Genomic DNA, 27,104 nt, shown 5'->3' with positions numbered 1-27,104 from the left:
ATTTTATTTTGTTAAAGGTCTAGTTGGAATAGAATGGTTTGTCGAGATGTTTATTAGTATGTTAATCCTTCTTAGGTTCCCGAAAAGCCGTGCCTAAGCTCGGACACTAGCCACACCTTATACACCTATTCTACCTTTTACCTTTTCTTTTCCGCCGTAGTAAAGTCTGGAGTCTTTAATCTGAAACCAAGCCGGCTTCCAGCGACGTGCCAAATGAGTTTTTTTGCACAACCATCCTTTTTTACACTCTTTTTCTGCCTCTCCGGAGCGCTTTTCAGTCGCACCGTTAGAGGTCGCAGACGCTCCGGCCATTCCTGTAACACGAAGTTAGTTCGAACCGCGCATGCGCAAGAGACATCGTTAACATTTCTATGAATGTATTTATTTTTCTTTAACCCGCTGACATTATCACATTTCCTCATTGTTCAAGTGAAATTATAACAGTCTTTTTTTTTTTTTGTCTCCAGATAAAGAAAAAAACAACAACTGAATTTATAACATACTAACTGAAGGAAGCGCGATTTAACATTGCGCATGCGCGAAATATCTAATTTGCTATTGTGGGAACTATTGCAATGGACTCTTGTTTTTTTTTTTTTTTGACTCCGTTTTTACCACTTTTGGTATCTGGTTTTTATTGCAAACGCAAATCTTGATATTTTATCGATTTTGAAATTGATACAGAAAAGGGTAAACCGACAAAGGGGGGAAAAAAACGTAGCTCGTGTTTTAGTGAAAGAGCGCATGCGCAGAGGACATCCGCTTGATTGGCATGTCTGGAAATGTAGTTTTAGAGGGCAGGACGAATTGAGAGGAGGAAACAGGCGGACCCAGGATCCCAGAAACGTTTGGTTGGTTCTGCATCGTTTATCCGTGTTATCCACATTGACCGAGAGAGAGAGAGAGAGAGAGAGAGAGAAAGAGAGAGAAAGACTCTTTTATAATGGGATACGCATAAACGTGATGGAAAAGTTTTCAGACTGAGAAGTTGGAAAAGGTAGGCAGAGCATCGACTCTAAAAGGAAACTTTCCACGAGAACATTGCAGAAGATCCGAGAGGAGCTTTCATGCGGCACACTGGGGAAAATGTATATACCTAAATAAATAAAGAAAAAAAAGAAAAAGTGGCCTATGGTGGAATTTGGCATTTCAAGAAAGAAAATTCGCCTTTTCGAGAAAGGTATCTGCATTTTTATTATCATTCTACACTCTTCTATTACTTGGATTTCATCAATCCATTATTAAAGACAGACTAATAAGAGCCTACTGCTTAAAAATACTGTATGCTTTATGCGGCTGAGCGTTAATGGGGTGCAGATGTTTGCCCAGATGTGCATTCACCTCGAATGTTTGAGCAAACAGATAGACTATATAAAACAGGCTATGAGGTTAGGAGGATGGATGGACTAGTTTGAGGAATAAGTGTAATACAGGTTACATCAGTGAGCTCAATTTCTGTTTCTTTTTTTTTTCATGGTAACAGGCTTGTTGTTGAGTCAATGCATTGGGTGAAATGATGTTGAAAATGTTAAAATCACCTCCAGCACCCGTGTGTGTGTGTGTGTGTGTGTGTGTGTGTGTGTGTGTGTGTGTGTGTGTGTGTGTGTGTGTGTGTCTCGGAGTGTTGTGCTTCACTAACACTTTTTATTAAAAAAAAAATTGATTAAACATTTAATTAAATATTATTATTAATATTAAATATAATATTATTATTGAATTATGAAACAATTTAATTATTATATAAATTTGTATCATTTCTTTTTTATATTTAATTATGTATGTTTCTTTGCAGTGATACTGGATGTTGTCGGAGGTCACGCGCCGGAATTACATTTTCACTCGAAGCATTCAAGAGTGTGTATCAGTTTGCCAATCGAAGCAAAACAAAATTGCATATATGTGTAAATATTATTAGGTGGGGACAAAAAATACATGTGAAGCATTGACATGAGGTTTTGAAAACAGGATTTGAGACATGCTGGACTTTTTCCCGAGGTGATCAGCCGAAAAGAGTGCAAATGTCCTCGTGCGGCAGCTCCTCCCCTCCGTCCTTCCCGAGACCATGTCCCGTCCCCGCGCACCCCGCGCCCACGCCCTCGCCCTCCGCGAGCCCCCCGGCCACGCTCTGTGGCCGCCTGTCCAACGGCAGCGCGAGCGCCCCGAGCCCGACCCTCTCCCGCGAGTCCTTCCATGGCGTGTCCTTCCTGCTGCAGATCGGCCTAACCAGGGAAACGGTGAATCTGGACCCCTCTGATGTCTCCCTGTCGGCGGTCAAAGAGCTCGTGTGCTCCATTGTGGACCAGAAGGTAAACACACAAGTTGTGTGGTGTTACTTTACTCAACAGCCCGCACACATCCTCTGTTGAAAACCCAGAGTGTCACATTACACCACATTCAATTGCCTCCTTGTGTCCATATAATTGTGAGTTTGAATCGAGGATGAATTCAGTTCAAGCTAAAAGTTGAGATTGCTCACAGATTTCGGCAAAAGAAATACAGAGCATTCGAGGATCTGAGATACAGAGAGTAAAACCTGGCACCTCTATAAGTCAAATCACCAAAGAACGGTTCAAACAGAATCTGTAACCACAGCAAGCGCTTGCTTCATGTTTCAAACGCAGATTTCTCGAATTTACCAGTTGAATTTTCAACATTTTCATTCAAACCTGAACAAGCATCTAGTTACACTTGAACCAAAATCGAATTATTAATAGATCAATTTGAACCTCACTCAAAACTAATAGTTATGGCTTGTGGTAAAAATGCTTTAATGTTATCGCTGAGTTTGAAAAGAAAAGATATTTCTTGAGAGCGTCATCTGAAAGGATCTTATTAGCGCTTTTCAAAATGCATTTTTGTTGCCATTGTGCTGCAGGTTGCACTCTTGCAATGGTGCAAGCAGAATTAACATTAACTTTGAAACCTGTGCTAACAGTGACGGTTGAGGTAAGTGTACTAGGGACAATAAAGTCACAGTCTCATGGGGTGCTGTGTTGCATTAACGTCAGGATTCCCCTTCAATGAAATAAATAAACAGATTTCCATTTATCTCAAACCAAGTTCTTTAGCCACATCCGTCTCTTTAAGTTTTATTGTAAAAAAAAATATTGTAATTGTAATAAAAGAGATCTTTAGTTGAAACGGGTAAGAGTCTTGCTCAGTCTTTAAGCTCGTAATGTTCCGATCAGCTTACAGTAGCACACCAAGCTCTCAGCTACAGCTTTCAACAAGGGTCACGAAATCGCTTTTTAGTGCCACAGGATGCTGTTGAAAGAAGCACTCAGTAATCCCCAATAAACAATAAACTACCGCAAGAGTTTTAGAATAAATCAGAGTGATCCAGCCGAGGCATGGTTACAAAAAATAGCAAGGAAAATATCAATAGAGAGTCAGAGAGTGCAAATTTAGCAGAAGACAATGTGCAAAACATGTATTCAACGCTGTAGCAGTACAGATTGACCACATGTATAACAGTAATGGCGAATAAAAAAAAAATTAATAAAAAAAAAGATGCAAACTTCTAAAATAAATTCCACTTTTTTAAAATTCAAACTTCTTTAAAATTTCTTTTGATAAAGATTTGAATATCAGCTTTGTGATCGCGTAGTTAAAACAGCATGCTAAACATCGTGCTGCTATTGTTTTCTTTTATTTTGTCCTAAAGGCATGCAAATGCTAAGGGACTCTATCTCACCTTAAATCTTTTCCACCCATCAAACCGCTTCCAGTTCCGCAGTAACTCGTAAGTTAAATTGGGGTGTGTGTGTGTGTGTGTGTGTGTGTGTGTGTGTGTGTGTGTGTGTGTGTGTGTGTGTGCAGGGAAGCAGCACTTTTCTAGCTCATGTAATTAGGAAATTGTATGTTTATAATAATAGAACATATATATTGGATGTAGATCGATGCATGGTGATAAATCAATGATTTTTATTCCGACTGTATACAGACGAGAAAATACTTGCTTTTTTTTTACTAAATTATTCACGATAAACCTTTCAATCAGTTGAGGTACTTAACTGCTATGTTTACATATTGCCTGAGGCAACATTTGAAAGGAATATGAAAAGATTGATTATTTTTGCCACCCAATTGTAGTTAAAGTACCGAAACAGAAATATCCAACACTGCAATTAATATCAACAGTCTACTAAAATGGCTCAGGACCACAGGTTAAATTAACAGGTTTGCAATTGAGGGCCTATTCACACTTTATCAATGATGGACCTGTTTGAGTCTGAATTGAGTCTGGTTCCTCTTAAGGTTTCTTCCTCATGAAATCTCATGAAGGGAGTTTTTCCTTGCCGCAGTCGCCACTGATAAGGATCAACAATTATATACCAGAACAATTATAAGGAACAAAGTTCTGGTCACTAAAGTTAGACACTCTTCTATACAACTTTATAACTGCTTAATTTCTGTAAAGCTGCTTTGAGACAATGTCCATTGTTATAACTAAATAAGTTCAATAATATCTAATATAAGGTCATAACTTCATAGTCAAATCATATCTCAAACTAATATCTTGTTCTGATTCAATACTTTCTTATTTTGGTATTATAAGTTACTAAGGTAATAGGTTTACCTCATAATGTCGACATATCTTGTTTCAATAGATTGTCTTGCTACATCAATATCTCCTTCATTTGTCCTATTAGCTTTGGCATTTTAACATAACAACCCATAATATATCAATAAGACTAATCGATTTACTATTGTCTTATAATATTTTTAGTCTGTTTGACAGCTAGTTTGTTAGCCAGGCATTGCTTTTGTTTCCTCTTTATATATGTTCAAGTTTGGTATTTTAAACCTACATAAATACATACAAATCAAATAATAATATCTTGGGTCAAAATGGCATAAAAAGTAAAAAGATTTTTATTCTTTTTTTATTTTTATTTAAAGCTTCTCTAAGGTTGGGAACCCCAGATAATAATATTTCAATTAATATTATAATTAAATGAGTGTACAGTGGCTTCCATCTTAAATTTTTTTTATTTCTTTTTATTTAATTCTTTTTCCTTTTTTACAGACTGATTTCACTGTAACCATCAACCCTATGAGAGATAATAACACAATTCCATTTGAGATTATATGTTTAAAAACTTGTGCTTTTACTGTACAAAATCACTTACTTAAAAATGACATTAAATTGTAGTTAGTGTAGTTTGAAGCAAGTTTATGTAGGGAAGAATTTTACTCATACTTGCTAGCTTCATTAGCATTGTAGCGCTAGTGTAAAACTAAACAAATTTACATAAAAACTTAACTAGCTGGAGTTGGATGTACAAATTGAAGTGTCTGCTCCATTTAGCTATATCTTTTCTATGTTAATCTTCACAACATTTGCATATCGCCATAATAAATGATTTTATTTTGTACTTTAATGCATAAGATTAGCTGCTGGAAAATCTTTTTTATCTTGCTACTTTATGATCAGTCAACTATAGTCGACTATTTAACAAAGTATACAAAGGTATATAAAGCCATTCAAGCAGGAAATTAAACTCTTTTCAACCTCCTAGCTATTTTATTTTCAAATTCTCCTTTTACTATTTAGAAACACATGAATTATTCAGTAACAACAATGATACTATGGCTACAGAAGCAAGCAGTGTGAGCTTCGATTTGCTGACTTGTTTTAAATGAATTAGAAAAACTGAACAAAGTTGAAATGGTATAATTTAGTTACTTAATTGGAAAGCTATAATTTGTGCATCCATCAGAATATGCTATATTTAACAGCCTGGATACAAGCAATTCTCATTACAGGAACAATTTTACAAGAAAAGTAGCATAAATGAAAAAACACCTAGTTTAAGATATATATGTATTTAATTAGGATATACATGTGAATTTCATGGCACTATAAAAAGTTTTTATGTATTTCTGGTAATTGGTGCGCTGCAGTAGCTGAGCTGCGTTAGCACATGCAGTTTTTTTGTAGTTTTGTCATTTTCAGCTCACTGTGAGCTTTTCCTTTTATTTGGATCACTAAATGTAAATTTGCTATTATTTATACGTGATTGCCATTAATCACGTTTAAACACCCTTGAATATATGTGATTACAATACATGATTTTAAAGAAGATCGAGTCTGTTTTGGTGTACGGAAATATTTACATACAATTTCACTGTAAATGAAGCCTTTGTACATGTTGAATTAATTTATCATGTTGTTTTTAGCAAGTAATTTGAAAGGCAGTGTGAAGCAGCTTTAAAACCACCACCTTTTCTAAACTTTAATATTTAGATTTTAAGCTTTCAACCATATTAGTGAGAGGTTGTCAATGGAGCTGTCATTGTTTGTTAAACATGCAACCAAAATCATGAAGTAGTCTATTGATTTCTTGCTAAATAGTGTTACTTTGCCTAAGACCTGAGTATAAGTAGTTTCACTCTGTAAAAAGGTGTATTATATAATACATATATATAAACCTATACAGCCATTTGGTGTTAGATTTTAATGTAGAGAAATTCGGATAAGACGGTAGTTGTAGTTTTAACTTTAGAGGCTCAGTTTTTAGCAGCTGTAGCTTTACTGACCAGCTCTCATTTGCGACAGGAAAGGATATCATGGAGACGAATGGAATGATGTCATCCGAGGGTCAGCACATGACCTGCATCCTGTGTTGTTGTGACTGAAAGTGGTGCTTCGGGAACTTTTTCTGCCATTTGTCTTGTTAGTTCACCTAGATAGAAGAGTCTTTCATTCCCAGACGCACAGGTTCTAAGTGAGCAAATCTCAGGACCGCTAATGAGCCACTGCTGATCTCTGTTGTTCAGCGCTATGGTTAATTGCAATACATTACAAAATCCATCTGCAGTGTAAATCCAAACTCTAGTTTTCAATTCTAGTCTTATGAGGTAGACACGCTTTAGCTGGATGGGCCAGGGTGTTAGCCTTCCCCGTGTATGCGAGACAGAGAGAGTAAGTGAGTGTGTGTTGGAGGAGAGAGAGGGGACTGCCCCTCAGGTCGACAGGAAGTCGGGGTGGGGGAGTTTCCCTCCCCTGCCGGTCGCCATTCTGTCCTGTTTGGTATCCGAAAGTGTGTGTGGAGGAGAAGGAGTGGGGGGATTTGTGTGTGGTAAGGAGGAAGAGGAGGCAGTGGTTAGTTCACGACTCGTGCTTGTTTGGTGTGGGACATCACAAGCCCTGCTTAAATCAGTTCCGTGCTTTAGGAGCTGAAGAAAATATCATATGACATAACTTTTTCAGAGTGAACGCACCGGAATACAAATATAACGGTTATGTTTTTAGTGTACACAATAAACTGGAAATTTAAATACATTTATTAGCACGTGGAAAGTAGTCCTGATCATTTACAGTATATGAATTTCAAAGTGTAAATTTAAGAAATACAGTGTATTTTAGCTTATTAATGTTTATAAGTAATAGAGCTTAAAAGAAAAGGCAGCTTTTGTTCTCTTAATGTATTTAAAAGACCCAAAACATAAAATCCAATGATAACCATTGAGTTATTGAACTGAGTTCTGCACAGAGCGACACGAAACTCTGTTTTCAAACTTTCTTTTGACAATGATTATAAATAGGATTGTCAAGTCAAGTCAAGTCAAGAGGCTTTTATTGTCATTTCTACTATACACAGCGGTACACAGTACACAGTAAAAACGAGACAACGTTCCTCCAGAACCCTGGCGCTACACTAAACAACAAAGAGCTACAACACACAACATAAAGCTACACAACATAAAACTTTGTACAAAACCACACAAGCATGTTTGACTTATAGAATTGGTATGAGATTCAGATACAAATCAGTTTGATGTGATGAGGTGAGAGTGGGATGGTTTAAACATACCTACAGTATATGTCCCATAGATGTTTCCAATGTAAATCTAGAGACATTTAGACTTTAGACACTAGACATGTCATGGCTGATTGACTACACCCCTGTTAAAATTAGGAATCAGCATCAAAAATTATTATGCTTTTCAGCACAAATACCATTTCAAGTCATTAGCTGTTAACCATTAAAACCATTACCAAATGGTTCCTATTATGTAGTGTGTTTGTGAACATCATTAAATCATTATCATCAGACCAAAAGAAATCATTGAAGAAACTTACAGGAATTTGAACAGCATCCCAATGGCCCCTAATATTGTCCAGTAGATACCAACCTGTGATCTACAAGTTGCCACAGATATCCTATTGGACCTTAATGATATTCATTAGACATAAGTAGAATAAAAGTATTTACCAGTCAATACCCACCGAGACTTAGAATTACCATTAGAACCAATCAAATTCCTTTTATAGCCATTAACACTATTGCAAAATATATGAGGCATTCTTTTGTTTTGTTTTGTCTTTCAGTAAGGATTTCCGCAGGGGCATAGAAAGCTATGTATATAGCTGTGACCGAGATATGGATTTAACATCATATCACATTATAGTTGCTAAAGTGATTGATGATAAGTCTGAATCTGGGTCAGCATGTGCTCTTAGACCTGTGTATAAACACTCTGGCACCGACGCTGGTCCTAGAAAAGGCCCGGACCAAATAAGTGATGGATTTATATTTCCTAGGATGTAAAGAATCTGCTCTCCGACATGCTTTTACATCATTCACTGGCAATGCAAGAATGTTGAGATTTCAGTGTTTACTTTAAACAGGCATTTTGAATCCTAATTTCTTTTGGTTTAGTGAGTGTGTGAGGCCCTGTTTCCCTCGTTGTTATGCTGCGGACAATGTGTGACAACTAAGAAGTGCTTTCAGACTGGAAGTAATGTGTTTGCCTGTGTTGCTGATGGACACATGATGAGTACCACTTATTTCCCATTTATTAATTTTTATTTGTTATGGGGAAGTTGCTGTATAGATTGGAAGGTCAGGGGTTTAAGTCCCAGCCCACTGTTGGTTCTTTAAGCAAGGCTCTTAACCTTCTCTGCTACAAAGGTGCTTTATCAGCATTGACCCTGCACTCTGATCCCAGCTTCCTAACAAGCTGGGATATGTAATGGAGAATTTCATTGTGCAGGATTGTATATGTGCTGAGTAAAATACTTTTTATTTTTTTTGCTTATTTTCATTCAATCAAAATTTTATATAAATGAATGCATTTGTAATTGTTCAATAATTTCAAGAATGTTATGGGATCCCACACAGTAACATTTTCCTGTAGCTAGCTCCTCACAGTTATTTTATTCAGTGGAAAACCTGAGGAAAGTAATTCCACTTACAGGGGTGTGTGTGTGTGTGTGTGTGTGTGTGTGTGTGTGTGTGTGTGTGTGTGTGTGTGTCAGTCACCATTACCACTGTTGAAAGACCCTCCAACAAAGCATCCCCAGTTCTTTGTACTATTCACAAAAGCCTGTTTTTATATGCTGCGTTTGCAAGTTGTATTAAAGGTGTTTCGCAATGAATGTGTAAAATGGGACATTTACACAAAAACATAGACACCTCTGTGAAAGCGTGCCTTTCGTTTGCTCTGTCGAAACACACAAAAGCTAATAAAAAGCTAATTTACACACACTTGTTTCCATTACTTGTCTGAATTGCTATTTTTCTGTACGTTCTACTAGGGCTACATTTTACCAACCATGAAGCAAACATTTTAAACTAAAACTGCAGTAAAATGCAGCCAAAAAAGCGATTAGCTTAGCAACATGCTACTGGCTAACATTAGTGATAGCTTGTATTGTATGGATGTAGCCAAGTTCTTTGTGTGTATATTTGCTGATCTAAAGCCGATATTGCTAAAAACTCATTTTAAAGGTAGATAAAGTGGCCTTTACATTGTTCACAGTGTTTGTAGCCATGTTGATTTATTCTACCATTGGTTTGTTTCCCTATTGTTTTCAGCCTTTGAGGAGTTTCCCTATTTAGTCTTTGATTATTCTTCCTATTTGTACCTCATTGTGTTAGAGACATCACAGTTATTGTCAGTTATTATGCCTATTCATTCAGGTTTACCTACTAATTTATGTTTTTTATTGTCATTATGGATTTGAATTTATGCTTCCTGATCTTGCCCAGCTGTGCTTTGACCTATATCTAAAATTGCTGCGATTATTTTATTTTAAATGGGTCCTGTTATACCACACACTGTGTGTATGCGCTTCTGTCTCGCATGAACATAGATTACAATCCTTTTCAGTAGTTTTCTTAGACACAATATGCTAGTTTTACTTGTTAAACACCTGGACTATAAAAATGATATGTCTGATAAAAAGGAATTTTTTTGTAAAGTAGACTTTGGTTATTAATAGCCTATTATTTAAGGAAGAGAAATGCTTGGTGTGCTGTTACATCAAAATAATCAGTTACCGGACTAGTGTGATTTTATTATTTTATTATGGTTTATTTCCTGTGGTGGAAAAGTTAAAGAAACAGCTCTACAGAGCACTAACATTGGAGATTCCTTCAAAAAAAAAAGCAAAAAAAAAAAAAAAGATCTCTTTACAAAACATTATACCATATGAGTCGGTTTTTTTTTCTATCCTTGTTGATTGACAATGGGATTATGGAAGCCTCCGGCATAATTCCAATGGAAACAATATAGTCTTAGAACATAAAACTGTGATTCTTCATCTACCAGAGCTGCTTCAAAACCTGAGCTTTCATATTCACGATTCAACAGCGCAGCTATTAGCATAAGTTATTAGCATTAGAACCTAATGTATATTAAGCTTTAGGTTAGAGTTGTGTGGGTTGCTATAAGGAAGAATTGGTCAGGAAGTCACTGCATCTAAAAACGAACTATATTAGCAAAGTTAAAGGTCTAAAAGCAGAACTGAACGGAATTCCCCTTTAAATACATCAATCCGACTTCAGCAGAGCGTTCATGCTAAAACGAAATGCTTTACATCAAGCACTGTTATGTGAGCGAGCTCTGTGTGCACAGTTAAGGGTCATTACCTGTTTAATGCATAAACCACTCTGCTGGCGAGTTTGAATTCCATTAAGAGAGTGTCACAGGAAGTGTGTGTTCACAGCTAAGCCAGGCTGAACACAGAAGGGCTGTACAATGTGTTCAACATGATTGCAATACTGGCCTTTACAGTATAATCACACATTCAGTACACTAAGGATTTTTCTTCTCACCAGTCACAAAGATTCTAAAATAATTAATTGTAGTTTTTGACAGATAAAACAAAACAAAAAAATTCTAGATAGATAATTGTATCACAGGTTAACTTGTAGCATAAACACGATAGGCTATTTTCATCCATTAGAGTCTTGAAGTGGAATCTCAAGTTGTGCTATGCTGAAGGTAAACACACGAAAAGGCCATGTTATTGAAGATGCCACTCATCGAGTTAATTAAAATGGTGTATGGAAACGAGGTGTTTTCTTGAGTTTCGGGTTTTTACGTCACATCAAGAATCACAGATGTTTTACAATTTCTTCTGCAAACCGATGCTTTTAAAGTTGCTTTAAAACCTTTTGGAAATGCCGTTTTTGTCAGAGTTGAATGAATATAATACCATACTGACACATTAACGATAACACAAAAATATTATTTACCCACTCTGGTGTTCACGTATCGCATTCAGAAATATTCACTTGTGTTTATTCACGTTTTTCTAGCTTCTGTTTAAAATGTATCAAATTCACGTTGTTTCCTGATTTATTTGCAGGAAGAAAGAAATAATTGGACAGTTATCAGGAAACCGATAACTAGATGTAACACTTGGCATTTAATGGTAATTAATTCAACCGCAGTTTAATCAGAGTATCTTTATCATAGCCTGAGAATTATACTGAGCTTTATGTTGAGGGGTTGCATATGTCTGGCCACTTTACTATAAAGATCAAGGGACCCACAGAGGTAGATGCCTTTCTGACAGATTGTTCCATTTCCACACATGATCTCTGAAGTTTTGTCAGTGGATCTTTGCCACCTTGCTGTGTGATTCTATTTTCTGCACTGGTTAATTTTGTCTTCCAAGCTGCAAATACTTTGTGGCCATCTCTGAAGATTTGCCTTGACACACGTTTGTGCAGCGATGGCTCAACGGTTAAGACATGTACTACTGATCAGTAAATTGTGTGTTCAGATATTAGCACAGCTAAGCAGCATCTGCTGGACCTTTGAGCAAGTTTCTTTACCCTAAATCAACCCTCAAAGTATGAATGTAAACAATATTGGACAAGAGAAATTGCCAAATGCCATAAATGTAAATTCTGATTAGTGATCTATTGACAATTCCTTTTGCCCTACATGCAGAAGATATCATGTCTGTACAATCTACATTTAGTTACCACAGGTAAAACATCTTAAAGATCTTCTTCTTCTTCTTTTGGCTTCTCCCATTAGGAGTCGCCACAGCGGATCATCCGTCTCCATACCCCCCCTGTCGTCTACATCTGCCTCTTTCAACCCAACTACCTGCATGTCTTCCCTCACTACATCCATAAACCTCCTCCTTGGTCTTCCTCTTTTCCTCCTTCCTGGTGGCTCCATCCTCAGCATTCTCCTACCGATATACCCCATGTCTGCACATGTCCAAACATCTCAAGGATGATCAGTGAAAATAGGATGAATTTGAACTCAAAGTCAAGTGTTAAAATGTTTAACTCCTACACTTGTTAACCCTAGTCTAACCTGATGCACAATGAGTGCAGAAACTTGTAAGTCATACAATTGATTAATTTCCAAAGGTTCTTCATCCCATTTTACTGTGGAATTTTGGAAAGGTGATGACCTCAACCTCAAACTGTGCTTGACCTGTTTCACCCAGAATCAAGCACTGAACTGCCACTGTACTATGTCCACAGATTGAATTGAAGTTGACATTGCTCTGTGAGCTTTTATAGTGGCTCTGTTGTAGATGGAACCCTGCTTTCAAACCTCATCATAATTTCTGGAGAATAATACTGTTGTAGATGTATGTGGAGGCTTGACCAGTTGAAGGTGGTTTACATAATGAATGGACTTTAGGAGAAGCGAAAAAAGACAGTAGATGTGTGTATTATGAACAGACCGTCTGGACTTTGGCTTCTTCCAGGCTGGTTAAAGTTTGCCGTTTGCCATTATCTTCAAAAAACTCATTCATGTTTTCTGGAGAGCAGTTTGTTTAACTTGGGTTATTTTAATGAGTCAACACATCCGGAGATCACCAGTAATTTAGTACTGAAGCTAACAGCGCTGTTAAACAACAACTAGCGGTATTTATCGTATAATTATTAAGAAAGGTATATTATTTGTATATTGTATTTTGTATCATTAAAATGTGCTTACAGTATATTATATGTTTTATTTATCTAATAATAATCTTTTGTTTTGCAAAATCATCACAATAATAATTAATCTTTACCATTTAAAAGTATATTATATATTTTTTTTGTATATTTATATACTATATAAACTAAGACCTGGTTAGTAGCTGAATAAATGCTTTTTACCTGGTCATTATAAACAATGACGCATTTAATAATCCTGTTAAAAGATGAAAAAAATGCCCTGTACACTTTTGAATCTTAATACTGTCACCACTGGATTTTAATATATTCTGTCCTGATGTTTGCGTCATGCTGTGAAGATACAAAAAGCATCACTATTAGTGTATTATTTAAATTGAAAATGGATGAGGCATCTAATCATTTGTGCAGAAAGAAAGAAAGAAAGAAAGAAAGAAAGAAAGAAAGAAAGAAAGAAAGAAAGAAAGAAAGAAACTTGTCGTATATACATTACAGCACAGTAAAATTATTTTGTCACATATCCCAGTTTTTTAGGAAGCCGGGGTCCGAGTGCAGCCATGATACAGAGCCCCTAAAACTGAGAGGGTTAACCTTTGACCTGTGAAAGCTGTCATTTTTTGCTTATTTTGCCACAATTCATGCAAATATGATTAATTCTGAATCAGCAATTCACTATGCTTTTTTGTAATAATGAACATTTTCCTATTAAAATATGCAAATGATTCTATATGGCAAAACTCTAAATCTAAAGTCACATCAGCAGGAGTGTAAATTTAACATTGTTCTTCTAAAATTCAACTTAAGGGTAGACTTAAAGCATGCTGTACTCCCTTTGCTGGTTTATGGCACCATGAAACTTATTAAAAGTTGTTTAAAAGTTGAAACTTATTAAAAGTTGCTTCTGAAATGCTTGACTGTTTGTTATCTGAACATACAGCTAGAGAGTTGGGTGAAGAACGTTCACTGTTGCTTTCTGGCATTCCTAGGATGGTGACTTCCTCATCACTAGTGCTGAACATATATGCCTTGTATTTTCAGAACTGATGCTTTCAGATAACCCTTATGAAAAAAAATCTCTGAAAAAAAGCTTAAGAGCCCGTGGTAACACAAAATGTGCAATAACAAAACGCCCCAAGTGGAGAAACAGTGAATTTAAGGACATTGTGGTGGGTGTCAGAAGTAAATATCATGTTTTAGTGAATTTTTTAAAACCCAGCAGCTCACTCAGACAAAAATAAGTCCATCTGAAAGACGAGCTACCAAAAAAACCCATGTAGAGCGACGTAATGAAAAAAAAAAACCGACACGTGTACTTTGGTCAAAAACCTTATTTTCTAAGTGAGTATCTCAACAAAGGAGGCTTCTTTTATCATGGACAGAGAAGACTAGCTCATGAAAGAAAAATGAGGAAGCCTTTTGCACCAAACTGGCACAACCTTCCAAGGTATTTTAGTCTTACTATGTCACAGATGTGACTCACACACAGTGTGTAAAAAGTGGTGATTTTCCCCAGCATTTATTAGAAATTATTCTTTGTTTAGCTAAAAAAAAAAAAAGAAGACATTCTCAGTATGGGGCTTTAGTGAACAAGTAATAGAATTTGATTGGATATTAGAACTTTAATTAAACTCCTCTGACCTGAAGACTTTCTTATAGTGGAAAACATAGTAACTGTTACAAACTTTTGGGACTCTTAATAAACATCAAGTTGTACTTCAACAGTTGTTTCTTTGTTAAATAGCATCACTTTGTAAAAAATCGACAGATTAATAGCGATAGATTTTATGGTAAATGTAAGATAAAGTCCTTGTACCTGTGAGTGGCATACTATAATAGAACAAGCATGTTGATTTGCCTTGTCCTGCCAGATTTGTTGTTCTAGACAATTCTAGAAACTCTTTTCTAGAAATGATAGAAATTTGTTCGAGAAAAATACCTGTAAAAAAAAAAAAGAAAACCAAATGCAGAAAATGACAGGAATGCACCATAAATACTTAAATAATTATACCTCTAATGCTTATTTCTAAACCATTAATGCTGGTTTGCAAAATCTTTATATAATTGTATATTTAAGTTAGGATTTTGAAATATGAATCAAAGAAAGAATTTTGGAAGAGACAAAGGTCTTTTCCACTTGACTCTATTAGAAATAGAATGGCATTACATATTCCCTGTGAAAAGCTGTTTTAGAGTATGGTGAAAACCTTATATACTTCTACTAATATGGCTTCATTCTATATTTAAGCCAGACTAGGGACCTCTAATGGTTGCTTATTTTGGTTCGATTTAGGAGTACAAGGAAATCCCATAGTCCTCTTTACTGTATGTGAATTCGAGTCAATTATTAAAGTGAGGGGGAATGAATGCACAATGGCTTCAAAGTTACATAAGAACTACTTTGCATTTCATCTATCTGATGAATGACAGCGATATGTAGATTTCGCCATCTTTTCCATAGTGTAGAATATCAAAGTGAAACAATTATTCTTCACAGTTGTGTTTTTCCGATTGTCGTTGCCTTGTACAAGATGCTTTTGTTCCTCTGGATAGCCATGAGGCATGGAAACAGCACCAGGAAACACCCTTAACTTGGTTGCGCTTATGCTCGTCATGCACGGCTTTCCTGTACGCAGCAAGCTGTATGAAAAGTTAAAATAAACACAGGCTTGTGCAGGTATCAAATTTATCTATATTAACCTGATGGTTTGAGTCCAGGATGATTACAAGCTGAACAAGGCAAAGTTAAAAATACAGTTATAAGTTGTATAGGATGTCAAATTTATTGGGTCATTATATTAACTATATATATATATATATATATATATATATATATATATATATATATATATATATATATATATATATATATATAAACAAATGAAAGTTTACTTATTTTTTTCTTATTTTTAAAGGTAAAATAAGCTTCTTTTTTTTACTGAACCTTCATGGCTGTGTAGTGACATTGCTTAAAAACATTCAGCTTTAATGTGGTAAGAAGTACATTATCATCAGCAGGTTTTTTAAGGTGAATTAAAAAAATCTAAGCAGATGAACAAATCAGTTAGTGAAAAAAATTGTATTGTAAATATAATAATTGTAAATATATTTGACAATTATACTCTTAGGAAACAAAAAATACAAAAACAAACAAATCACAAGTTTTTTTTATTTTTTTGTTGTTTGTTTATACCCATACTGGATGCATTGATCTGATTGTATAATCTGTAAATTTGTATATTTAATTGTGCAAGTTAGAATCTACAGCTTCATTAATCCTGTCTGGGCTCCTGAAGCAGACAAGGTTGATTTTGCCTTTACAAAAAACAATTCCAGCAAATTATGTGGAATTCATTAAAGTGAGATGTTTTAATGGAAATTTATACAAAAGGGGTCAAGCTGACTTTCATGTAGCAATACATTCACTTATGACAAGTTTTTGGTCCAGTAGCTTTGAAACTTTCTAGCGCTTTTGCTTCCATGTGTTAATATTAACTTGAGTTAATGACAAAATTATTGTGCCTGACTCACACAGGAAAAATCGCAAGGTCAAAAGTAGCTGTGAAGAAATCTGGAGCAGTGGTTTATGAGCAATAACAAGTAGGCAGTACAAATATTTTTGCACTTAAAGTTTAAAGTTGAAGCTGCTTGAACATGTTTTCAAAGTTCTGTTTTAAAGTTCCAGCCAGCTATCGTGTTCAAGGCTTCCCCAAGTTGTAATCTGGACCTCAGTGTCCTATTGGAGTGTACCATTGTAACAAGTGATTTAACAACCAACAGTAAAAGTTTAAGCTCTTTTCTAAATCACACTGGCACCTAATGAAGTGGGCTATATGAAATATGGGTAATGTGTTCACACCTAATACTGATAATGGCAACATGAACTGAATCATGTAAATACAGCTGCTCTAGGTTTCCCTGGCTCAGTCGTCCGATTTAATCGTGAGAATTTGTTTTCCTAAAAAAATATATAACAAATGATGATTATATTTAGACAATAACAAGTTACATTCATTATCGTCAGGTGTCAATAAATTTATAACAACGATGTTGTTTGTGCTGTAAAGTAGCTGGGTGGACATTATGAAATATTTTGTACTATAATGTACAAGTTACTTTATTCCTTAAATTTTTGAGTAAAACACTAACTTTTTTATATAAATGTTGGTCAGAAAACTCCAAGTTTCTGATTTGGGTCTGATTTGGCACTTCTGATTTGGGCTTCTTTCAATCTTTCTTTCTTTCTTTCTTAGTTTTTTTTTTTAAAGGAAGCATCTCTACACGGTGTCGCACAAATGCAAATGACGTGCTCTACCTGTCAATAGCTACATTTGAACCAGCTGGAAACAGGACTGGAAACAGTGACTTTTGTGTTGCATGACTTTGTCCAGACACCTTAAACAAAAGAAACTGGATTTTTGATTTATATATTAATCGAATTAAAAGGTTTTGTCAAATGACACACAGAGATTTATCACAGCCACTTTACTGTAAGGAGCCAGGAAACAAAGGTTAAAGTATGAATTTGAATGTAAAACATCTAGGTCTTTATATATTCAGGCAAGCAAAGTTAGGGAATTCTTGTTTTTCTGTCACAGTGACTTTCTGCTCTAAAACCCAAACCAGCATGACAATGCCCCTGTGCACAAAGTGGGCTCCATGGTTTACATCAGTTGAATGGTCTGCTTTAGAGCTCTGACCTCAACCCTATTGAACACCTATGGGATGAATGTGACCTCACCTACATCACTACCTGACTTAACTATAAATGATCACAAATCTGCAGAAAATGTAAGGGAACATCTTCCCAGATGAGTGGAGGTTAATAAACAGCAAATAAGGAATAAATGCAGAATGGGATGTTTAAAAAGCACATACGAATCTTTTAGTCAGGTTTCCATAAACGTTGCCCACATCAGGAACTTCAGCTCAATGGCAAGACTTAAATTGGACTCGTCATCAGAATATCGTGAGGTAAAATACGTACAACCATCAAGCACTTTAGTCTTTAAGCAAGGCGCTTAACTCTCAAGTGCTCAGCTGTATAAATAAGATAATTGTAAATCGCTCTGGAAAAGGGCGTCTACCAAATACTAGAAATGTCAATATAAATGTAAAGCTGCACCCACACTGTACTTAGTAAGATAGGGAAATAGTTACAGATACGTGTTTAAATTCAGCATTGTCCACATGGTCCAGTAAGTTTTCTCTGTAAACATCTTGTACGAGATTTACAACATTGTAGATTTTTAAAACGCATTAAGGCAACATGAACTGAATGATGTAAATACAACTACTGTAGGTTTTCCTGCCTCATTTGACAGGTTTAATCGGGAATATTTGTACACATGGAAATTAGATTTCTTTAAAAAAACGATAACAAGGCCTATTGTCGTGCCTGTGTTGTTTGCCAATTGCGATCGGTGTCAATTGTACAGATGGCTGCTTACGCTACACAGACGTGTTGCTTACGTGTCACATCTATCGTGCATTGATGATATAATATGATGATTATAATCAGAAAATAAAAAAATACACACATTATCATCAGGTGTCATTGCTTTTATAGCTTTGATGTTGTTTGTGCTAAAAAGTAGCTGATTGGACGTTAAAAACTATTTTGTACCGTAATGTAACAGTTAATTAATTTTGTCAATTTTTGTGTGAAATTCTAACTCATTTTTATAAATGCTGGTCAGAAAACTTCAAGTTTCTGCTTTGCTTCTGATTTGTGATTTGTGTTTCTTTCTTTCTTTCTTTTTTTTTTTTTTTTTTAAAGGAAGCAGCTGTGCACGATGTCGCACAAATGCAAACGCCGTGCTCTTCACAAACGGTGCGCACTACTGAATTGTTTTTTTTTTACTTGCCAGATATGTAATGGTATTCAGAGACTGGTTGCTCTCTTTGATGGACATACATGAAACTTGCTCACTTTGTACACACTTAAGTTTTAAATAAAATCTTCAGGGCTAGAAAAGAATCTTACATAAACCCTCAGTGGATTTTTTTGCCTCAGCAATGCAGGAGAACTGTTTCCATAAAAGAAGTACCAGTGAAACAGCATGAGTCTATTTTGAGCCTATGTGTGAATGACGACAGTTCCTCAACCACGTGCATGTTCTCTGAGGTGATGGCTGAGCAGACCTGTTTGTTGGTTGAATATGAATGTAATCAGAAACTGTTTAAATCTTTTGCTTGATTTACTCTGATATTTGAGGGTAAATCTTATTCCATCCAAAAGTTATTTTAGTTGATGAACCATTACAACCACGTTCTAGCGGTTCTCATAAAAATCTGTCTTGGTCAATTATTTCTTTGTATGGCAATATTATTACATGAAGCTTGATTAAGTAAAAGACAGGAGGTGGAGCAGGAGGTAGTAGAGCCGAAGATGCTGAGATTTTCATTGGGAGTGATGAGGATGGACAGGATTAGAAGATTGAGATGGTTTGGACATGTGCAGAGGAGGAACATGGGGTATATCGGTAGGAGAATGCTGAGGATGGAGCCACCAGGTAGGAGGAAAAGAGGAAGGCCAAAGAAGAGGTTCATGCATTTGGTGAGAGAAGACATGCAGGTAGTTGGGTTGAAAGAGGCAGATGTAGAGGACAGGGGGGTATGAAGACGGATGATCCGCTGTGGTGACCCCTAATGGGAGCAGCCGAAAGAAGAAGAAGAAGAAGATTACATAAAACTTACTTTGTTTGAGGGTTACTGTATCATTGATACGATCTTCTATTAAGCAGGTGTGATGTTCTGGTCATCTCGAGTGTAGGCCATAGTGGTGCTCGTACTGTCACTGTAACTACGAACGATAGGTTTGTGAGGCACAACTGAACTAAGACCTGTAATGGTATATGCCAATCTATTTAAAGTCAAAAGATGTGTTTTTGTCCTGTGACATCGCTATTATGCTATTACGCATCAAGTTAATGTAAATGTATTGCGCAGATTTGGCTGTTTCACACTCCAGAAATAGTAACACAAATTCTTGAAAAGGTGCATAATCTAGTGTTAACCAGTCAAAGCTACAGACTCATACCATAACTTTTATTGTTTCTGTAGGAGCAGCTAATTATGCAAGGATTTATATGATATACACTTCATATAATCTAACGATAAACAAACATCATAAAAAGATGTTTTTAACAATGAATATTTGTTCATGTAGTAAAGATTTCTGTGAAGGGGAAAAGTCACCAGTGTCAGCGCTTTGTAACATTTAAGACAATAAAGTGGTAGATTAGTGGTTAGATGTTGGACTTCTGATCAGAAGGTCTTGCGCTCAAATCCCTTAACCCTCAACTGCTCATGAATGAGAAAAATTTAAGTCTGTGTGGATAAAAATGTCTGCCAAATGTTTTTTCAATTATATTAATTTGAGCATTAGGGAAATAAAACTTACATTTAACCAAATTTAGCCAAATTATCCAGCATAAGGAAAATCCAGTAAACAAAATACAACAGTATACCATTCTGTAGCAATCTGATTTGGTATGAAAGGAATAAACACGTCAGGTTGTAATACTTCAGGACAATCTATGGCAGATCATTTTCCTGTTAGAGCCCACCCTTCTTTGTGTTTCATTTGTTACTTGCGCTACAATACAGTAATTTGACTACTATGCCGGTGGGCTGGTTGCCTAATTGACTGGTTTGTGTGGGTTTATTTTGTTCAGCTGCAATGATTTGATCCCACAGTCCCTCTTTAATTGTTTGGAAAGGTTCATCCAACTAAAAGGCGCTGCGGTCGGGTGTGAAATTCTACCTCGAGACATGCAGGGTAATTCAAAGCTAGATGTTAATTAGTTTCTGAAACGATTATGTGAATTGCCTTTCTGCCAAAGGGTGAATTAGGGTAATCAATAGTCGTAGAGTTACAGCAGAACAGATGTCAACATTGATCCACAATAACATTGTCAGAGTTTGTGCGCGTGTGTGTGTGTGTGTGTGTGTGTGTGTGTGTGTGTGTGAGTCTTTGTGTGGTTTCTTGCAGACATTCAAAAAGTTGATTGCTCGTTTGGCACCAGGCACGTGATGGCATTATCTTTTTGCCCTCTGCAATTTATCGCTGGTTATATAATGATTATCTTTTTTGTAGCTCTTCTGATTAATGCAACAATTAGTCCCACAGGTTCCAGAGTTTCAGATGTTCTTCTCCATGTTTCCCTCAAGCCTTTTTTCTAGGTTCTCTATTGGATTGAATAAACTGTGTGTGTGTGTGTGTGTGTGTGTGTGTGTGTGTGTGTGTGTGTGTGTGTGTGTGTGTGTGTGTGTGTGTGTGTGTGTGTGCTTTCCTGTAATAGTCTGACTTCCCATCTCGTTTGTATTCCTGCTTCTCATTTGTGGTTTGGTGATGCGGGCTGATCTGGAAACAACTCTCCATAACCTATTGAAGCATAGTGTCACAGTCATTTGTCACTAATCCAAACAGAAATTAGACCTGAATTGTCCACCAGTAAATTACAATTTATATTTTGGCTCCTATTAATTCCTTGGCATTATTGTTGCCTTTTTTTTTTACTATTATTTACTAGACTGCAGTGCAAAAAACAGGCTTGTATTGCTAATTTCAAAAGAAGATTCATGGTCAGGTTTATACGATAGCATGCACACCGAAAACTTTTCATGGCTGATCACACATCACACATATGCGCCCTTTATCCATTAGCCGGTTTTAATGCTTTGAGCACCCTCATGTCTAAGCAGTGGAGGTTTAGTCAGCTGTTAATGGATTTAATGACCACAGTCATTTTCAAACCCCGGCTCAAATGCTTGATGATTATAATCAAGGACGGATTTGAAAAAAGGGTCTGCTTTCTGCCAAACAACATGTTAACTCCTTTAGGCTCTAGCTAACATCCTCCGCAGTGTGTATGTGTGTGTGTGTGTGTGTGTGTGTGTGTGTGTGTGTGTGTCTGTGTGTGTGTGTGTGTGTGTGTGTGTGTATATGTGTGTGTGTGTGTGCATGCTACAACACTACCATGGTTACACAGGCCAAAGATCAGCTAAAGCTCTCCCAAGTATCCAAGGAGATGCTACTGCAGCTGTGTGCGTAAGTTTGGGTAACGATAGACACACGTCAGAGTCCAGAGCTTTTGGCCTTCAGCACTGCAGCAGACTGAACACTGTCTCACACTGGGTTTCAGATTTGCGTTTGTTTACGTATATATTTTACTGTGAAACAGGAACTTCAATCAAGAGCAGTATTTGTGTATAAAAAAAAATACCAGTCCTCTCTTTTGAATTAATAATGTATACGATTGCCTTTACCCAAATTAGCTACAGCCTTTTAGATAAATTAATAATTGAATGTAGTACTGTTGAGGCAAATGATTTTTTTTTGGTTTGGTTTGTTGATTTTTTTTTTTTGGTTTGTTTATTTATTTTACAAATGATTTGCATCCAGATAAGCAAATTTAAATAAATAGTGTACATGTTAGTACAGTCTTTTCACTATGGTCGCATTAGCATAGTTCGGCAATAAAAAAAATGGACAAATCCGCAAACACGCCAGCATTGTGTTCAGAATCCCGTATTTCTATAGTATTTTAAACCGCGGTTCAAATACCTACATACCTTTCAAAACCTTTTAACACAACTGGCATAAATTGTCCACGGTCTACAGTTATAATAGAGAAATTCTGTGTTATTGGGTCTGGATCCTCTCAAGATTTCTTCCTCATGTGGTCTCAGGGAGTTTTGTTTTGCCACTTTCACTTCTATTGCCTCTCTTCTGCTCAGAATTTGAATTGAAATTGTAGATCATGTATAGCTTTCTGTAAAGCTGATTTCCTGTTAAAAGCATATCAATAGAAAATTGATTCAATTAATTTGAATTAATGAACACTAACAGGTTTCCTTTAAATAGTTAAGCGTTTGAATGTTTAAACTCGTCATGTTGCCTTGCATACCTACTGTAAGGACTTTTCTGCATACCAACTTTCAGGATTTTCTATATTAGAAAACACTTTTGATTATAAGGTTTTCGATTTGAGACGTAGATCAAACATTGTACAATTTGCCTGGGAAATTGGACACACAGGGATTTCTAAGCCTTGACATGCAATTTCACTTTCAAACCTTTAGATATTGCGTGATTATGTGAACAGTGCCACTTGGTATACCACTGCTGCCAAGTATAAATGTGCCAAGTATTACCCATACATTACTGAATTGCTTTTGGCCAAAGTAATCAGTACGTTTGGAAATGCATGCTTTAAGTAGATAACAAGTACACAGAACAAGTAGTCTTCTCTGGAGTCTGACATGTACGTAGGCCACACCTCCTTCACAGAGACTGATAGGTACATAGGTCACACCTTCTGCACAGGAACTGGTAGGTTAATGGGCCACTGTAAGTCAATGGATCAGACAAAAAGGTGCCCCTACAAAAACACAAACCAAACTAGTTCTCAGGCTTTTAGATGCCGTTAACACGTTGACCTGAAACTGAGAAACAAGTGACACAAGGTGGGGGGTGGGGTATTTATTCTCACAGCAACAGCTGAATCACTTCTTTGCAAGTTTTCGCACAACTTTCATTAAAATGGAAGGGTGGACACTGACAGTGATAAGAGTATTCATTTTGCAAAAACCTTATTTTACCTAAAAAGGGTTTCCCATTAAGCATTTTGTTATTATGTTTGGACCATATGTTAGTGAATTTCCACATCAAATTACATAAGAGACCGACTCTCCTCCTGCTTAGAAGGCAGGCTTAAAGAGTTTAACTGGAACACCAAAGCAGTTCTAACCCCATATCAGCGTTAAAAGAGAAGTGCTGTAGGATTTGCCCCTAAGAGAATAAACCAAAGAAGCCAAAACTGTTTATTTTCACCATGCACCTAGCAAAAAACACACATACACACACAGTCGCTTAAGAAATCTTTGTAGTAAAGGTGCTGGATCAATTCTGATGTCAAGGGAAAGGCCCTATTCCCTGAAGGACATTAGTGCATTTCACAATGTGAGGGTGGGAGTCATTGTGGTTGTGTGTCTCACGCTGGGCCTCCTCCTTCCTGGTGACGGAGCTCGACGTCACGGCGACTCACATCCAGTCAGCCGTGCTTCCTGTTGTGTTTTCCTGATCACTTATGTGAGGTGAAAGATTTGTGAGCTGCCACAGCATTCGCTGAATCACTTTCTAAATCCTTCATTTCCTCTTTTGCCGTTGTGACAAATGCCTCTTAAGAAGGTGCATGGTGTGTGTGTGTGTGTGTGTGTGTGTGTGTGTGTGTGTGTGTGTTTATGTGTTTATGTGTGTGTGTTTATGTGCATAAAGGCAGTCGGAAAACACCTGTGGCTTATTTGGAGAAGTGAAAATAAAATTATTCATGTTGAGGATTTGTATTTGACTTGTGGTTATCTAAATATATGTAGCGACCTTATTAAACACACTGTATGCCCATGTGTGATTGGCTGAATCTCTGGGGAAGAAGATGTTTCACAACGGCTTCTTTCCCATACACCCTGGTTGGTATTGACGATCAGTTCCTCAGATTTTAAATCCTTGCAGAAAGTCGAAACTGGAAGAGTTACACAATAGATACGCTGCCCTCCATTGTTTCTAGCTGTGCTTCATTGCTGTCTTTGTAATGGAAATTAAAATGATTTTGTATCTGTAAGTGCCTGGCTTTGCATTAGAATATGTTTATACCTCATCATTAGTATCACTGACTTCTGAAAGCCTGGAACGTTAGTAGTTTCTCTGAATATTTATTAATCTATATGCAAGCTATCCATCAAACCAGTGGAGCAAGACAGCACAAAGAAATTAAATGAGAATGAGGATTTTCAGATAATACAGAGCTGCATAGTCTTAGCAAAGTATATAAGCTAATAGTAGTTTAAGGCAAAAACCTATAGGGGGCATTACCACAAGCTAAGACTAATCCAGCTAATTGCTTTGTATGTACAGTGGGTACGGAAAGTATTCAGACCCCCTTAAATTTTTCACTCTTTGTTATATTGCAGCCATTTGCTTAAATCATTTAGGTTCATTCTTCTTCCTCATGAATGTACACACAGCTCCCCATACTGACAGAAAAACACAGAATTGTTGACATTGTTGCAGATTTATTAAAAAAGAAAAACTGAAATATCACATGGTCCTAAGTATTCAGACCCTTTGCTCAGTATTTAGTAGAAGCCCCCTTTTGATCTAATACAGCCAGGAGTCTTTTTGGGAAAGATGCAACAAGTCTTTCACACCTGGATTTGGGGATCCTCTGCCATTTCTCCTTGCAGATCCTCTCCAGTTCTGTCAGGTTGGATGGTAAACGTTGGTGGACAGCCATTTTTAGGTCTCTCCAGAGATGCTCAATTGGGTTTAAGTCAGGGCTCTGGCTGGGCCATTCAAGAACAATCACGGAGTTGTTGTGAAGCCACTCCTTCGTTATTTTAGCTGTGTGCTTAGGGTCATTGTCTTGTTGGAAGGTAAACCTTCGGCCCAGTCTGAGGTCCAGAGCACTCTGGAGAAGGTTTTTGTCCAGGATATCCCTGTACTTGGCCGCATTCATCTTTCCCTTGATTGCAACCAGTCGTCCTGTCCCTGCAGCTAAAAAACACCCCCACAGCATGATGCTGCCACCACCATGCTTCACTGTTGGGACTGTATTGGACAGGTGATGAGCAGTGCCTGGTTTTCTCCACACATACCGCTTAGAATTAAGGCCAAAAAGTTCTATTTTGGTCTCATCAGACCAGAGAATCTTATTTCTCACCATCTTGGAGTCCTTCAGGTGTTTTTTAGCAAACTCCATGCGGGCTTTCATGTGTCTTACACTGAGGAGAGGCTTCCATCGGGCCACTCTGCCATAAAGCCCCGACTGGTAGAGGGCTGCAGTGATGGTTGACTTTCTACAACTTTCTCCCATCTCCTGACTGCATCTCTGGAGCTCAGCCACAGTGATCTTTGGGTTCTTCTTTACCTCTTTCACCAAGGCTCTTCTCCCCCGATAGCTCAGTTTGGCCGGACGGCCAGCTCTAGGAAGGGTTCTGGTCATCCCAAACGTCTTCCATTTGAGGATTATGGAGGCCACTGTGCTCTTAGGAACCTTAAGTGCAGCAGAAATCTTTTTGTAACCGTGGCCAGATCTGTGCCTTGCCGCAATTCTGTCTCTGAGCTCTTCAGGCAGTTCCTTTGACCTCATGATTCTCATTTGCTCTGACATGCATTGTGATCTGGAAGGTCTTATATAGACAGGTGTGGGGCTTTCCTAATCAAGTCCAATCAGTATAATCAAACACAGCTGGACTCAAATGAAGGTGTAGAACCATCTCAAGGATGATCAGAAGAAATAGAAAGCACCGGAGTTAAATATATGAGTTTTACAGCAAAGGGTCTGAATACTTAGGACCATGTGATATTTTAGTTTTTCTTTTTTAATAAATCTGCAACAATGTTAACAATTCTGTGTTTTTCTGTCAGTATGGGGAGCTATGTGTACATTCATGAGGAAGAAGAATGAACTCAAATGATTTTAGCAAATGGCTGCAATATAACAAAGAGTGAAAAATTTAAGTGGGTCTGAATACTTTCCGTACCCACTGTATATATGTAAAAATAGTCTACTGCCTAGTTTAAGTGACTTTTACTCCTTTACCATTTAATACATCTTAGGCTTGGTAATGTAACCTGTAATCTGAGTTGTCTTTACACACTTGGCTGAAAATCTTACAAGTTCAAACTGCCATCTGACTAACACTGGTAGCTAAGGATAGATATAGATATGGCTATGAATAGATTGTCTTTGGCAATCTCCTGGCTAGCCTGCATCATCCACCAGTAGAGTAGACTTTTTATTAGTAGAACATTTTATAAAACCCTTAGTACGATTCAATTTAAATGCAAAACTAATGGGTGCGGTCTTCATGACTTTTAGTGAATCCAGTGTTGCATGACATAAAATTTTGTAGGTTGAGTCAGTGCACTTG

General features: G+C 36.9%; 1 protein-coding gene across 8 annotated transcripts in view; it reads left to right on the top strand.

The window, feature by feature from the left end:
• Nucleotides 1-554: 554 nt before the first annotated feature.
• The window catches only part of LOC310737799 (serine/threonine-protein kinase D3-like), a 59,110-nt gene continuing 32,560 nt past the window's right edge, over nucleotides 555-27,104 (top strand). For 3 of the 8 annotated variants that reach the window (XM_083562470.1, XM_083562471.1, XM_083562472.1), the window contains exons 1-3: nucleotides 555-1,180; nucleotides 1,793-2,306; nucleotides 18,946-18,999. In XM_083562470.1, coding sequence (XP_083418596.1) covers nucleotides 2,019-2,306; nucleotides 18,946-18,999 — 342 coding nt within the window. In that variant the 5' untranslated portion in view covers nucleotides 555-1,180; nucleotides 1,793-2,018. Of the gene's footprint in view, nucleotides 1,181-1,792; nucleotides 2,307-18,945; nucleotides 19,000-27,104 lie in introns of those variants that run through there. The other 5 variants (XM_083562474.1, XM_083562476.1, XM_083562475.1 and 2 more) reach the window with 3 other exon arrangements.

This window comes from Silurus aristotelis (genome assembly GCF_946808225.1).
Source record: "Silurus aristotelis genome assembly, chromosome: 15".
NCBI lineage: Eukaryota > Metazoa > Chordata > Actinopteri > Siluriformes > Siluridae > Silurus > Silurus aristotelis.
Note: the sequence above shows the minus strand (reverse complement) of the source record. Positions and strands in the feature narration are given on the sequence as shown.